General features: G+C 40.3%; 1 protein-coding gene across 1 annotated transcript in view; it reads left to right on the top strand.

Moving 5' to 3' along the window:
- The window catches only part of UTP20 (UTP20 small subunit processome component), a gene marked incomplete in the record, with an annotated part of 2,478,305 nt that overhangs the window by 2,081,629 nt on the left and 380,814 nt on the right, over window positions 1-15,862 (top strand). Inside the window, 2 exon segments of the mRNA XM_044087776.1 lie at window positions 13,152-13,318; window positions 14,871-15,018. Of these exon segments, the coding sequence (XP_043943711.1) occupies window positions 13,152-13,318; window positions 14,871-15,018 (315 nt within the window).

The following is a 15,862-nucleotide window of genomic DNA, read 5'->3' as shown; positions in this document are numbered from 1 at the left end:
ACAAAGTGTTGGGTATGTGACACTTTGGTTGTGATTGGTGTTTGCGTTTCAGCATTGGAGGTCCTTGTTGCTTGGGCAGGTTACTGTTAAGGGCCTCCACATATGAGGGTTTTATGTTGCTATGTGAAAGTGTTGGTGGTGTGGGTTTAGAAGGGCTGTGTTTTGCTTGAGGTGTAGTGTGGATGTTAACCTTCTCCTCTTGACTGTCTATCACAATCTTGGGTGGAGAGATCTTTACTTCCAGTTTGGCTATGTAAGTGTATCTCTCGCAGGTTGTAATGTTGGGTCGTAGGAGGAGAAGAGTGGTCTATGTACGTAAGGAAATTGCTGCATTGCCCCAGTATGCCCAGATTCACCAGGTGGACAGGAGAAATCACCGGAAGCTGACCCTTGGAAATGCCTGGTTTGGTGCTTTTTTTGTAAAGTACAAGAGCTGTTTTCTGTTACCTTAGCAAGGTACTTTGCAATTATAGGCTGTTTCGTGCCTATAATTAATTTCTCCTTATTAACAAGGAGCATTGAGTGCTTGTATCAGTCTAAGGCTTCCTAGTGCCTTCCAGCAGGTTTTAGAGCAAGTGTTAGTCAAGGGATGCTTAAAGGTAAGATGAAAAAAAATGGTTTATCCTAAACACTGCACTGTACACTAGAGGAGTTAGATGTGAAAGTAGGTAACTTAAGTTTTACCTGTCTAAAAAGTTAAATTTTAGTGGAGAGTCACTATTTTTAAAACAGCAAGATAGATTGAAAGGGGGTGGTCACTTTTGTATTCTGGTACTATGGAATACAGTACGATGGCCAATAAATTTAAATAGTTGAAGGGGAGTGATTTCACAAAATGATACTTTTGCGCTTACTCACACAAGCCAGTAAAAGCAGAGAGGAAATGAGATGTATGGTCAAATTGACATAAGGGGCAGGCAACTAGAAAGACAGTGGTGTTTAAGAACACAACAGTAACAGGGTGTGGAAAAAAATTCTGCCTGACTCATAAGAAACAGAGCTGTGGTCTCTCCAAGTTTTAATATGCAGTTAAAAGCAGAGTACCAGTAAAACACAAGGTAAAGAAAACAACTCACATTATTCAAAATAGAAAAAGGCAATAAAGTAATACAAAATACAACAAATAAAAAGCAAACTATCCTTTTCCTCACAGCAAAGTGTAGCAGAGTCTGGGTGAGCCTTTCTAGTACCACAAGGGCCTTTTTAAGCCTAGCCATGGATCCCATATATCTGACAAGTTCTGATACCCTTGATAAGTGTAAGCAGGGGGTTGGGAGATGAATAATTTACAGGTTATCTGTATCTGTTAGATGCATAGGTGCCAAACCAGGTATGAATTTCTGGTTTCCCATCCAGTTGTCCAAGTTGCACTTGAATTGGGTTAGGGAGGATCTCTGCTCCACATGGATGAGGAGCCTGCTCTATAGAAGCAGTAGTCTCTGGGATACATACCACTCTCTCCAGAAGGACATATTTATATCACAGGCAAGGTTAGAAAAGGATGATGCTGAAGTGAGGAAGTTTGGGAGATTAAAAAGACTAGGATTTTGGATGCAAGTCTGTAAGGAGAACAGATGCAACCAAACAGAATATTATATTCATAGATTTGTAAAAGGTATTCTAATAACTAAGCCAAAGTAGGAATGGCAAAATAAAATTTTACCAATAGGGATATTTGTAAATAGGTGTATAGAAAACAGGCATTAGGGAGATGAAATTTACTGGTGGAAATTAGCAAAAGAACCAAGGTATTGGAATCAATTAACTCTGGAGAGAAAGGCAATGGAGTAGGTTGGACTGCAGGTTAGAAATTGCCTTCCTTGTAAGGGATTATTTATTAGCAAAGTATAAGCAAAGAGAAGAGTACAGGAGAGCAGTAAAAGCATCTTTTTGCTTAGTAAGCCGTAGTATTTTCTCAGACTGTTTTATGCAGAACTGATTGGGAGACATTTCACTTGATTCTTTTCTTACTGGGATTTCTAAAGAAAAGAGTAGGAGAGAGGGTGGCAAGGACTACAGAGATTTAAAAACATACCCTCATTTCACCACAAGTCAAAGCTTCTAATAGACAATTCTCCCATCTGTTAATGCTCACAGATTTCCTCTGTTTTTACATATAATATTTTGCATGCAGTTCCTTATTGATTAATGAACTACATTTATGCAGTTTAGTGGTATGGTTATTTTAGTACCTCTGTCAGTGCTAGTCTATTCGGAGTTGTTTAATGCAGCCAAAGACCTTACCTGTCATGTATTTTTATTAAAGTTGATAATTGATGATTACATTGAGGCTCCAATCGGAATAATCGGTGATCAGCAATGCGGCAAATAAGACATTAAGAAGTGATATTATAGAACAGCTAGCTTAGAACCCACCAAGATATTCTTGTTCTATTACTTAAGCAAGGCAGCCCGTAGCACATTGCTAGTATTACATCACTGTTGACTAAAACTAAATGCACATGTAAGTGAACTGGAGCAGGAGAGGAGCAGGAAAGGAAATACTATACGTTTTGCACCACTACTTATTGTGTGCCATAAAGTAGTTAGTCTGGAACTTTAAACTATTCCATGAAAGTATGTGTGCCCTAAGTAAAGGGTTGTGTCATTTAGGTGTAGAAAAGACATCGTAATAATGTTCAACTTCTGAACCACCCATTCTTGTTACCAGATTGCAGGTTTCACCCCAAATATGCTAATTAATGTGTTTACAAAAGAGCAGTGCTTATGATGTTAACAAAGACAGTCTAATAATAGCAGGATTATGTCTGTAATCCCCAGTTGATGCAGTGACCTAGAGATTCTTGTCATTAAGAAAGTTAGAGGATGAGAGTTTTTTTGAGGGTCCATTATTAGGATTATCCTTCCCTCAAGTGCAGGTTGTATTCCTTGTTTATTGGCATACGTTGCAATGTCAAATATCACACTTGAAGGGCGTGTACGGCCCCTCATCCCAGTAATACTGGTCTTTTACTTGCACAATTCAGATATCAACCCTCACATATTTTGTGGAAAAGTTACCACATCTGATGTCTTAGGATGGCTAAACCACCAAAATATTTGTGTGGCTGCCAAATCACAAGTCATGAACTGCACCAGCCATACTGTTTATTGCTTGGGAGAGGAGTATGGTGTGAAGCACAGTTACAGGTATCAACATTTTAATCAGAACACCCAGAGCCAAAGGCTAGAGAAGTCCCTAGCCTGCTTCATTTGTTGAGCCCAACCCTGGGACTGTCAGGCGGGAACTTAGTACAGCTCCAAGCCTGTACTGTGAAGAACCATCAGAAAGTAATGAAAAAGAAGACACCTGGTAACACCTTCCTGCAGATTCATCTGACCTCAAAATTGTATCCTACTTTCCTTTGTTTTCCTCCTGTATGACTGTTAAGGACTCAAGTTTATGCATATTGTCTTCAGCAGATGCCAAGGGACTCATGAGAGGTACAGCCCTGTAGTACCATGATGTAGACATCACCTATATCCTGAGTAATGAGTCATGATTAGGCTGCTCCCATGGAGTGGTCATTCAGGTACCATAGGTAAAGAATTTCCTCTCCTGGCTTCTACTACTTGGATCCCTCAGGGTTTGATGGTTCATAGGGAGTAGGGTGTAGCTAGTCCTCCCATCCCAGAATCCATGGTTCTGGCCTTAAACTTCAGATAGTTACAAGTCCCTTATGACCTGCTCTGACAAATGAAGGATTGCAGTCTTTAAAGAGCATGGACTGACAGTAGTATCTTATGCAGGAATCTTAGTTCCTCACACTGTTGCAGTATTAGTTCCCTGTTAACTCAGCACAGGGCAACCACCTTCTGTATGTTTGATGCGTGCAGTTACAAAGACACCTTGCACATTCTTATTTGGAGGTGAAGAGGCTGTGTGTCCCTTTGCTTTATTGGAAGAATGAGGTAACATGGAGCCATTGTGTCTGAGGTGGAATAAGTATCGGGGTAAGGAGGAAAAAGTCACCTTAGGTTATTCCATCATTGTCCGATTGTCATGAAATTTACCTTAATTTTTGCAGCCTGGAGACACCCAGACTGCTCCCTTGTCTCCAGAGAAATCAAATGCCCGTACAGCTCCCCAACTGAGTGGACTAAGAATCCCACCCAGGTAGCATAATTAAGACTTTTAAATGATCATCGTTGCTACCACTCAGAACCCAGGGTTGCAAGATAGATGTAATAGTCCTAGAGAAAAAGAAAAGTAGTGCCTATCATTGAAATTGCCACACCCAGCAATTAGTGTCTTGAGTACTGAGAGAGAAAAAGTCAGAAATGCAAGCAATATGGAAGAAGATACCCAGACAGGTCCAGTACTGGTATGGGTAACAGGACTAATAAAAAAGAATTTGCAATCATAAAACAGTTTGGCTTTGTCAAGGGAAGGTCATACCTACTAAACCTGGTGAACTTCTTTGAGAAGGTCACCAAGGTAATAGATGAGGGTAAAAGGGTGCATACCACCTACCTGGACCTGGCTAAGACATTTGAGACAGTACCCCACTCTGGTATAGTTGACAAACTCACTGGACTGGACATAAACTCCTACATGTCTCACTGGATTGCTAGTTGGTTCACGGGTAGGATGCAGGAAGTCAGGATTGGTGATACCACAAGACCAGTTGCCAATGAACATCTCAGGGATCGGTGCTGGGTCCTGTTTGGCACCTGCTTCTCAGAGCTGAAGGCTAATGTCAAGGGCCTTTGGCTGACCAAGTTTGCAGGTGACTGCAAATTGAGAGCAATCATATATTTATTCCCCATATGGCATAAACCTCTTACAAGCTGGTCTAACATAGACAAATGACTGGTGCCAAAGTTACGGCTTAAAACTCAATGCCAAGAAATGCATTATAGTGCTTTTTGGGAAAACTGTCACCTAGACTAATTACTCCATTGATGAAACACCCATAAGAGTTAAACTGGTAGTACAGTATAATCTGACCTTTGACCAACATGTGGCCATGGTAGTAAGAAAATCATTCCATGTTGCCCAACTTATAAGTAAGGGCATGACATCCAGGTGCCAAGGAAGTCGTAGTGTTAGTTTTTTTTTTCAGCCCTTATCAGACCTGTCATTGAGTATAATGCCCCCTTCAGCATGCATCTGAGCAGACTTATGCAACAGTTGGAATGCCCACAAATCTTCCTTACCAGGAGAATCCAAGGTCTAAACACATTACTCTGTGGGGTCAGCTTAAAGACCTGTCTCTCTGTTCTGTCTCCTTTAGGTTAATGAGAGGTGATTTGTGCCTGCCATGCAAGTCATCCTCAGATCCAGCTCTGATGGACCTTTTAGACATCTGCAAAATGAACAATATTAGAACTACTAGATCCAGTAATTAACATTTTTTTGTGACATAAATAAGACATGCTGATGAGACAGATATATGCCTCAGAGGATCCTCATGCTCTCGAACAAGCTCCTGATCCATGTAAAGCAGAGTCTATCCCTAACCCTATTTAAGTGTAACCTTTACCAATGGATGGGAAATCAGAAATTCACCATGGGTCTAGCCCCCATGTCTCTGATAGGCAAAGACGGCCATTAATGCCCAAACTAACATAGCCATTCCCCCACATAAACTGTAGAAACTTCCTAACTAGCATACCCCTTAGTAATAAATGACCATGATACATAGGGACACAATCGGGTTGGACTGCATGGCTAGGCTTATAAAGGGCCTGGTGGTCATTAGTCTAGAATATACTTATGAACCTAAATATGCTACCAGTACTTGTAATCCTATATGAAATGCAGAAGGCAGCTATTCTGGGCATACTGTGGGTGATGAGAAGAGCACTCCTGGATAACATCAAAGACTGAAGGCAGTACTGGTTTCACAAACTTAAATTATGCCCTGACTTAGGAATGGGATCCATTCCTGTCAAGGTATGTAAAAATGTAAGCATTTGGAAAAATTAAACCTACCCAGAGACCACTGCTTTGTGCACACCAACAAGAAGTCCAAAGCTTTGGACAGAGTAGGAAAGAAAATGTTGTGTGTCTTGTCGTCATTCCTCGGCTGTCTATCTCAATTGTTCAGGTTCCAATCCTCCTTACTGGATCAGGCTCTGGAAAACCTCAGTCCTTCCTGAGTCTGGTTTCAGGGAAGAACTTGTTAAAACCTTTGTCCGTGGCATTCACATGCTTGTTGCAACTTTATAGCTCTGGTGCTTTGAGTAATATGACAGACTTGAGCCAGCTCAGATTTTTTTTTTTTTTTTTTGCAGAGAAGTGAATAGGCACCTGTGTATCTCCATCTGTCTGTCAGTCACTTTCTTGACTGGTCTGAAAGTGTCATGCATTTTGTTTGCTTTTTTAAACAGTTACCTGATTTTTGATCTTGCCAGTAGTTTATGTCCTGTTCTGAGCATTTCTGATCTCTAATAAGATCCTCAGTAAAGATTATCAACAAATGCTATAGGAGATTGATTTACTGTAATGACTTTCATTTGCAGTGTTTCTTTTGTTGAAAAGTGCATTCTTGATGCACGTGAACAAGATGGGACTTTTAACCTGTGAGTCTTTACTGAACATTGCAAGCTTCAGGCTATAGTGTAGAGAATGTTTAAGTCTACTTCTTTTAGGTTTACAGGTTCTTACTAAGTTTATGGCTAAGGAGTCCATTGAGAAGCTCAGTTCCATTGCTCAGTACTGATTTCTCTACCTTTACTTGTTCACTGCCATGCAGATTGGTTTTAAAGGTTGCTAGAAAGTACTCTGCTTGATATGCAAGGGCAGTGTTTATGTGGCAGTATAGGTTCAAGTCTTTAAATTCGGTGTTTGCCTTTACCACTGGTGCTTTTTAAAAGGGTTCCTATCATGTAGTCGAACTTTTACAAGTTCGAACCACATATGGTTGAGACCATAAGTTTGAATTTGTAAAAGTTCAAGCGTTTGAATGGAAATCTCCATAAGCGGAGGTTTCCATTTTGTTCAGTGTGGTGCAATCTCGGAGTTGGTATATTTAAGTAGCGGAGGTGGGGGAGCGCAGCTTACAACAATTTATTTTGTTGTCCGTCCTTTTTTTTTTTTTTTTCCGTAGTCGAAGTTTTGTTACTTCGGACATAATGGTTCGAACATTAGGTGTTCGGAGTTATGGAACTTCGACTATGTGATGTAGACCCTTTTTAAAATATAGAATTGAGAGTTCTATGTCATTTCATAGTAAAAGGCAGAGCAGAGATCTTCCTTAAGTAGTGTGTATGACACTGATTATAGGGACATGGCTTTAGTGTGTCACAGTAGTTAAGGATACTGAGACTTGAGGTATTTCTGTTGAGTAAACAGCAGTCTATCAAGCTAGGTTAGGTGCATAGAAGGTAAATGTCAAAGGAGGAGTTATATTAATTGAGGATCCTAAGGGATTAATAAAATAGGTCTAGAACCTTGAACCCCAAGAAGATACCACAAAGGATAAGTTATGCAAAATAGAAAAACACTCTTAAATGCTCAGACCCTTGTTACCTACCTCCCCAGAGAAAAGGAGGAAATGGAAGGAATCCCAAAAATAACTCAAAAATTCACCCTTGGATATTAATACGGGTACTAGATGGGCAGAACCTGAGGTCTTAATGGCTTGATCACTGTGCCTGACCTCATCTTTTATGTTCATGGAGGTTGTATTTCACCACATTCCCTCCTACTGTTATAATCCCAACAAACCCTACCATTTGTGCTCTCTTCATACATCATTTGGCTGGGGCTTTCTCTTTACAAACAGCAGTGCTTTGGCCTGATCTCAGAAGTGTTCCTAAAGGCAAAAAGGGAGAAAGAAAAAAAAGGCTGAATTCTCTCATATCCCCAGACCAGTCATATTAGGTGTGATTCACCTACCTGATTCAGGTGGCAACAGAAGAATCAGTAGCCATTCTTCATCTCTAAGGGCTTCTCGGGCACAAACAGGAAACTATTACAACCAAATTCCTAGAGACTTAAGCTCATGGCCTGATAGATATTATAGTGGTTAGTATTGTATAATCTTTGCACCCTGCCAGAAGTGTTAAACCTTGTACTGAGAGTCCTGCACTTTGAAAAGTAAATTATAATTCATCCAAAAAAAGACGAATCATGAAATTTATTGCTATAACTTTTAATTTATATTTACTGCAAAGGGGATTCATCTTCCTGCATCTGCGGACTTGAGACCTGTCTTCCCACCATTTCTGACTCTGTCGGCAATGGCCGACAGATTCAGTGCCAACTTTACCCCTCTTTCCCCCCAAGGGACCAGTCACAATACCAGTAGATTGCCAGGCACCCAGTATTACTGCTGCACAGGTTAAAACAGCACTGTCCAAGGCCAAGAATACAGCTTCTATGGGACCTGACAATATCCCTGTGTTCTGCATGAACTACAGAGTGAACTGGCACCTCACCTGTGTGCCCTGTTCAATCACAGCCTCACTTCAGGCTTTGTCCCTACAGAATGGCGCACTGCTAACAGTCATCCCTCTCCACAAAGGAGGAGCGGACTACAGACCCTGGGAACTATCGCCCCATTAGCCTGACGAGTTTGATATGCAAAGCTACGGAACGCATCATCATGGACCTAATAAACAAGGATATAGGGAATCTCCAAACTCTGGGTCCCACACAGTTTGGTTTTGTGAAGGTTAGATCATGTCTGTCAACTTCTTTGAGTTAGTCACCAGAGCTGTGGATGAAGGCAAGATGGTTCATACAGACTACCTTGATCTGGCCAAGGCCTTTGATACCGTTCCTCACTCAGGAATCATAGAAAAACTCCCTAAGCTAGGCATCGGCCCCTGTGTCACTAGGTGGGTTGCAAACTGGCTCACAGGTAGCACCCACAGTGTGAAAGTAGCTGATTCCTAGTCAGACTGCTGACCAGTCATGAGTAGAGTCCCACAGGGTTCAGTCCTGGGTCTTCTCCTGTTTGGTATCTACTTCTCTGAAATCCAGGCCGACACGAAGGGATTCTGGTTGACAAAGTTCGCAAACGATTGCAAGTTGGGAGCTATTATTAACTCCCAGAGTGATGTTGACATCTTACAGAAAGGCCTCACGGAGACCAACGACTGGTGTCAGAACCGTGGCCTTAAGCTCAATGCCAATAAATGTGTCATTATCCCCTTTGGGAAAAACCCGGTTCCCATGAATTACTACGTCGGGTAGTCCACTGAACACAGAAGGCATTATAACACAGCATCCTTTCTTTTGACCCCACATTGCCACTGTGGTCAGAAAGTCCCTCTATGTGGCACATCTCATTACTAAGGGCTTTGCATCCAGGAAGAAAGAGGTCATTGTTTCCCTCTGCTCTTCCCTCATTAGGCCAATCAATGAGTACAATGCCCCATTTGGCATGTACCTCACTAAACACCTGCAACAACTGGAGAGGCCACATAAGTACCTCACAAAGAGGATCCTAGGCCTTAAACATTTGTCCTATATGGACAGACTAAAAAAACTCCAACTGTTATCTGTCTCATATCTCCTACTTAGAGGCGATCTCTGCTTGACTTACAAAGCCATGTCTAACCCAGCTCTGTTAGAAATGCTACATCTAAAGAAATCCCAATCCCTCCACACCACACACTCCAGAGACCTCAACCTCATTACCACAATCAACAGAACATGCTATAGGGACAGGTTCATAACCCAGAGACTCCCCATGCTATGGAATAGACTTTCCATACATGTTAAGCAGAGAATCTCACTGGCCCTCTTCAAGAGAAATCTTGATGAGTGGATAGGAAATAGAAAATTCACCCCAGGGATCACTCCAGTGGCTGTACTCGACAGAGGCACTAGGAACTAAGGTTGGGTGGCACGATGCCATGGTAATCCAACGGGCTAGGCTTGTAAAGGGCCCAGGGCCATTAGCCTAGTACAGACCTATGAACCTGTGTATACTGACATTGACTCAATGAATTCTGTACCTTGGAGTAAGGGGAGGGGTTACCTCAAGATATTTAATCTTAATTCATATCGGTTAACCAGTGGCAATTTCAGTAAGTCCCATTCCCAAAAAACAGTTCTCTGAAAACCAGTTTCAGCAAACCACAACTAAAGTTTTGTTTTTTTGTTGGAAAGTGTATGTGGTAGGACAGCCCAGACTTTCTCTAATTTCTATATACTAACTCTGCAAGTGCGCAAGTGTGATGGAGGCAGAGCCAGGTTTGCTTAAAGTGACTTTCAGTAGAACAATTTCAGGGGAATAGGATTCACTGAAATTGTAGTCATCCAGCTGTCACTTTCCCCCACAACTATAGACTTTAATGTATGTTCCCCTCATTTGCATTTGTAGTTCCACAATGCTATGGATCACAATTACTGTGTTCAGACTTTCAGCAAGCAGTCTTTAACCATTTATTCTCACCAGATTTAGCCATCTTGTAAGATTTGTTTTTACCCCAAATGCAATAGTCATTACTCTGGTGTGGAACCCATCTTCAACCTTTATCTCAAATGTCTAGTACATCAGAGAACTTCCTATTAAGGCTTGGCCTACTCATCTGTCAAGGTGCATCTGTTAACCATTTCAGCACTACATTACAGTCGAGCCCCATAACTGCAGGCAGTTCAGTTAAACTGTTCTTAAAGGGTACATTGTATCACTGGCCTCCTAGCTGACCTTCTGTCCTCAGCTCAGGACCTGAACTTTATTATAGAAAAAACAACTCACTCCCTTTCAACCTGCCAGTATAGCTGAATTAAAGTATGCTTCTGGGGAATACCCTCTTCCTTTTAGTGGTTACCTCAGCCATGAGGTTCTCTGAACTGCTATATTGAGAGAAACTGTAAGCTGCCTTTCACAAAGACAACATTTTCTTGAAGACAAACCCATTTTTCATAAGCAGTGTGATTTCTGAACTCTCCCTTGTATACTCCATCCATTTACCAGTATTCTGTTTACAACCTGAGAACAAGGAAGAGAGGAAAGATGCACATGGCATCTAAGGATTTATATCAGAAGGAAAAGTGCTCAACACAGATTGACTAGTTTGTTGCCTTTGTACCAGACAGGCTAGGTTGATCAGTTCCTAAGCAAACATCATCCATGTGACTGGCAAATTGGATTGCATTCTTGTGTGACATATATCAAGAACCTGAATGAGTAGATCAAGCCAGACTCCATTTGGTCAGCTGTTAACACTGATGTGACCCAATATATTGTTGAAGCTGACACTTAAACTTCCATATTCCTTATGCAAGTATTACAAACTGGATGCCCAATGTAGAACATAGTGCAGGCTTTGGCATTGCAGTATTACAAGCCATGTTATAGCTGCCCTTCCCTTTCCACAGGTAGGTTCCTACACTGCTGTGTTACTCTTCCATTCACCTTATGCATATACTATAATAGAGTTGTATAGTGACAACAGTATGTGTGAGGGTAAACTCCATAGTCATAGATGTTCAAGTAGAATGTTAATGGCTGCAGATGGGGCTACCAAACTCCTTCTTTTTGTGCACTACCAAGATATTAGACCTGCTTTTGAGTTTGTATATAGCTGGGATTAAAACACAGTATATATTGGGTGAGTGAGGGATATGGCCTTTGGCTCTTATAGTGTACTGTTATCTTCCTTGGGTACAGAAGAATTAATACATACATCTAATTTTATTGGTTATTTTATGTTGGCTGATGCTTTCTAGACTAATGGTATCAAAAATAAGAGCTTCTGTTCGCAACATCCCAGCATGACACTGGCACCAAAAAGAGCAGAAGGTGCTGTAGGTCCTTCAGTAGTGGACTTCTGCATATGGAATCAGATTGCTTTTCAGATCTGTCCATAAGATTGATCTGTGCTTGTGAAGTATCCCTTACATCTTGTGAGTGCTCTGTGGGGTTGTGGTGAACACTCTCACACTGCTCTACACTACTCTACTATACTGTACTTGGAGGGCATACTGTTAACCCAGAAATCATCTGAAAGGACTCTAATGCTCCAGATGTGTTTCCTCCAAAAGTTACTTTGGGCATTAGTATTTATGGCAACACTCCTAGTATTCTCCTTATTAGTTTATACACAAGTTTAGTTTAGTGGATGTGAAAGCTTGGATGATGCCGTCATAGCATCAGCTTTAGTCAGAAGGGACTGAGATTTGTTAGTTCACAGGCACAGAATTATGTAGTAACCATGATTTGGGAATGAATTTGTGCTGCTGGGAGTAAAGATACAGCAACCATAACATCTGTTGTCTCTTGTTTCAAACCTTTCAGAAGGATGGTCTTCTAAGTGTTCCTGATTTCTAATTGTATGTCCTTGCTTGCTTCTGTTTCAACTGCAAATAACTCAAGTTTCATGGGTGCAGAACTAAGGAGCAGAGGGCACTAGCAGGCCTTCTTACTCCTGGCATGTGATGTCGTTAGCCATGTCAGTGTGAAAATGTCGTACTTTTGAATATTTTGCTAATCAGTCAAAAGAACTTTAATGGGGTTGCCTTCTGAAAGGAGATCTTGGTTGATGCTAGTACAGGGGGGACCCTTTTGAAGATTAACAGTTATCTGTCATTTATATAGCCACATACATATAATGACCTTTTATTACCCTCTTAACATTTACAGATTGCCTTTTCCAGGTGCAGCATCTCTAAACTTTGTCTCACCGGTGTAACACTTGATTTTATTTTTAATGTTGTTTGTATTTCGGCTTTTCCCGGTTAGGGGTTGCCACAGTGGAACTTCGGTCCACTAATGATTGACAGTTGTTTTTTATGGTGTCGAGTTGCCAGCCCGACACCCAACCTTCAACGACAGCACGCCCATTCAAGGCATGTCTTTCGAATGTCCACTCGACCACGGGGAGGACTTGCAGACTCCACATAGAAGGCACTCCCAACCCAAGCCGAAAATCGAACGGGAGAACCTCTTGCTGTGAGGCAACAATGCTACCACTGCACCACTGCGGAAGTATTTGTAATATTTGCACATAAAGCAGTTCCAGTTATAATCTAACCCTGTTTATTTGATATATTTGAAAATGTTTTTGCTTTTCTGACTGATTAAGAAATAATAAGAAATTAAGTAGCTGTAGTATGCAGCATTTTTGTGCTTATAATACTGTTTAACTGCGTTTTCCTAGGATTGCGATATGAATGTCTGTTTTTCTTTGGCGATTAATAAAGTCTGAGTATTTTGTTTAGCTGTTATGCTGTTTGTTTTCTGCAGATATTGGAAAGCACAACTAGCCTAAAAGTATCTCGTAAGGTGCATGAGACTTTACGACGCATTGTGTCTGGATTACTGCTGAATACTTTGATGACAATAGAGTCTATCCTACTTCTTAGTCATGGCCTGATCAGTGAAAGTCTTCCACTGCTGACACAAAAGACAAAGTGAGTAACATTATCAGCGTAACCACCGGGTCTTTGAAGACTTGCTCTTAATGCAGTTTATTGCTGAACATGGATGGAGTGAGCCACACTTACTCATCACTTTGGTTTGTCTTACTTTAAGGATGCCCTGGATAAGAGCTGTTAACTAATGACAGTCAAGAAACTCTATTAATAATGTTTCATATTTATAACTGCCTCTGCATTGACTCTATGATTTTTTAAGGCATTCTTTGTCTTCATAAAACCTCCTCCTTGGCCACTTATCTTTCTCTCCTCCCTTAATCTCATTAGCCCCCCCCCCCCCCCCCCATTGCATTTACATCTTCTTTTACTTTCTGCTAACACCAATACCCACCAAACATTTTACCCTCCCTTATCTCACTCCCTTGGATTTGACTCACCACTTCATGCATAAGAGCTAAATGTATCACTTTCATTTCTACTTACTTAAGTTTTATGTACAAAACTTTTCGTACTAATACTGTTTTCCTGTATGACTCTCCTGCCCCCATAAATCATACCTGCAAATGCTAGCACTCCAGTATCTTATAATTCCCAAATTTATGACTTGTACATCTCTCTCTTCCAAGTGGTTTAAACTGTACTAACTCCTCTCCTAAGGTATCTCTTCTAGCACCTAATGTCGTATCTGCCATTTCCTGAAAGCTTTACTACTCACTACACTGTTTTACTGTACCTTTCATTATACTGCTTGTATGAAAATGCATACTTTGTGTTTCATAATTTCTTTTTGCATATGTGGAACCAATTGTACAGAAATTAAGTTGTATTTTATCTTCTCTCTCTGTAGTAAATATTCTGTTTTTAATAGCCTAGTTTTTTTATTTATACATTTATTTTTTTACTGTGGAGTTTTTCTGCCCAAGTCTTTGCTGAAAAGGAACTGCTTAGCTTAGTCATCCCACCTGGTCAGTAAGTGCAATAAGTAAGTAAAGTATTTAAATCACATTTAATTTTGCAAAATCAGTGCATCTAATTTGTGTACATCTGACATACATTGACTGTTACCCTTTATGTTTTTATTGCAATTTACATGGCAGTATAGACCTTTGAATACTGAAAATTACATTTTGGTGTAGGTGTGTGTATGCAGATGCATACTTATATTTCTTTATATATGTCTATGTGGCTGTACATCGAACGGACAAAATATCACAACCTCTTGTATTGTGCAGAAATTATTAGACTCCTACATTGATGACTTCAACAATGATGTGAAATGATTATATTTTCAAGCCGTCCACAGCCCTGCATCTCTAAATGCATTGGCAGTGAATTCACACAACATTGAGGATAAGGAGAAGCTTCCTTATTCCCAGGGTTATGCAGTTTTTGTGAAATCCATTAGCACTGTTTGATTAAACATGAAAATTGACAAAAGACCTGCTGATTCCATTTACTAGAAAGCATGTGACAAAGTACTTAATTTACATATTAACAGTAAACAGATCACTTGATAGGTTAAGCATTTTAAAGCAGGATATAATTTAAATAATTGTCTTAATGCGGCATTTTATGTTGTCATTTGTAGAGGTAAAGAATTATTAGCTTCACAGAACGTATCCCATTTGCAACGTCAGAGCTGTCTTTTACTACCTCCAACTCCAACTCGAGAAGGACATAAAGCACCTGTTAGTAGCAAGACCAACATGCACATCCTCGTTGATACTGGACTACGGGTAAGGAGCCAAATTGTTTCTGAAAATTAATTGGTATTCATATGTCATCTGAACACTAGCTTTCAAAGAAGCAGTGCCATCAGCAGATTGTTTATTACAAATACAAATGACATGCGATAAAATTCTTTGAGCTTCACTACAGGTAATCACTTAGTGACTTCCATACATTTTGCAAATCTGTTTTTCCTGAAACTTGTTGGCACCCCTGTTGTACATTATTTTGCCACCCAGACTGGAGGTTTGCAAACACTATAGTGTTGACTTTCAAGTCAGATGACATTTGAAACCTTAATTTTCTAGAGTGCAGTGTGAAAGTAAATGACCAATTTACATGATCATGGTAATCTCCCTTGAGGCACAGTCATCTCTGAAGATTTCATTCTTCTGTGATCATCCAACCAGTGGAGGGACTAACACCAATTATTGTATTTGTAAAGATCCTGCCCAGATGTTTCTGCTATTTTGTTAAGCGACTGATAATTGGCTGCCCACATAGAATTTGAATTCTGGTTGTGGAATGTGATTCCCCCTAGGACTTTTTTTTTTTTTTTTATGGTAACAAATATTAAATGAGAGCTCCACCCAAGTCTCATGTTTTTATCTCCAAAATGTGATTTTCCTTCCCTGTAATCTAACACTAAACACACCATAGAGAAAAATCACAATTTAATAATAATTCCATTTGTTTTATCTCTGAACTTATTTCTGTTTGCCTTTCTTTCTTAAGTTTCTGTCTTCATCTGTTGCATCATGAAGACTACTAAGAGTGGCAGAGTAATTAGGTTAGGCCACTTATTCCAACTACAGCGCCACTAAGTAATGGCTTTTAAACACTGGAATTTAA

Source organism: Protopterus annectens, chromosome 11.part0 (genome assembly GCF_019279795.1).
Source record: "Protopterus annectens isolate FY-2018-M chromosome 11.part0, PAN1.0, whole genome shotgun sequence".
In the NCBI taxonomy this organism is placed as follows: domain Eukaryota; kingdom Metazoa; phylum Chordata; order Ceratodontiformes; family Protopteridae; genus Protopterus; species Protopterus annectens.
The sequence above is the reverse complement of the archived record's forward strand: the minus strand, read 5'-3'. Positions and strand labels throughout refer to the sequence as shown.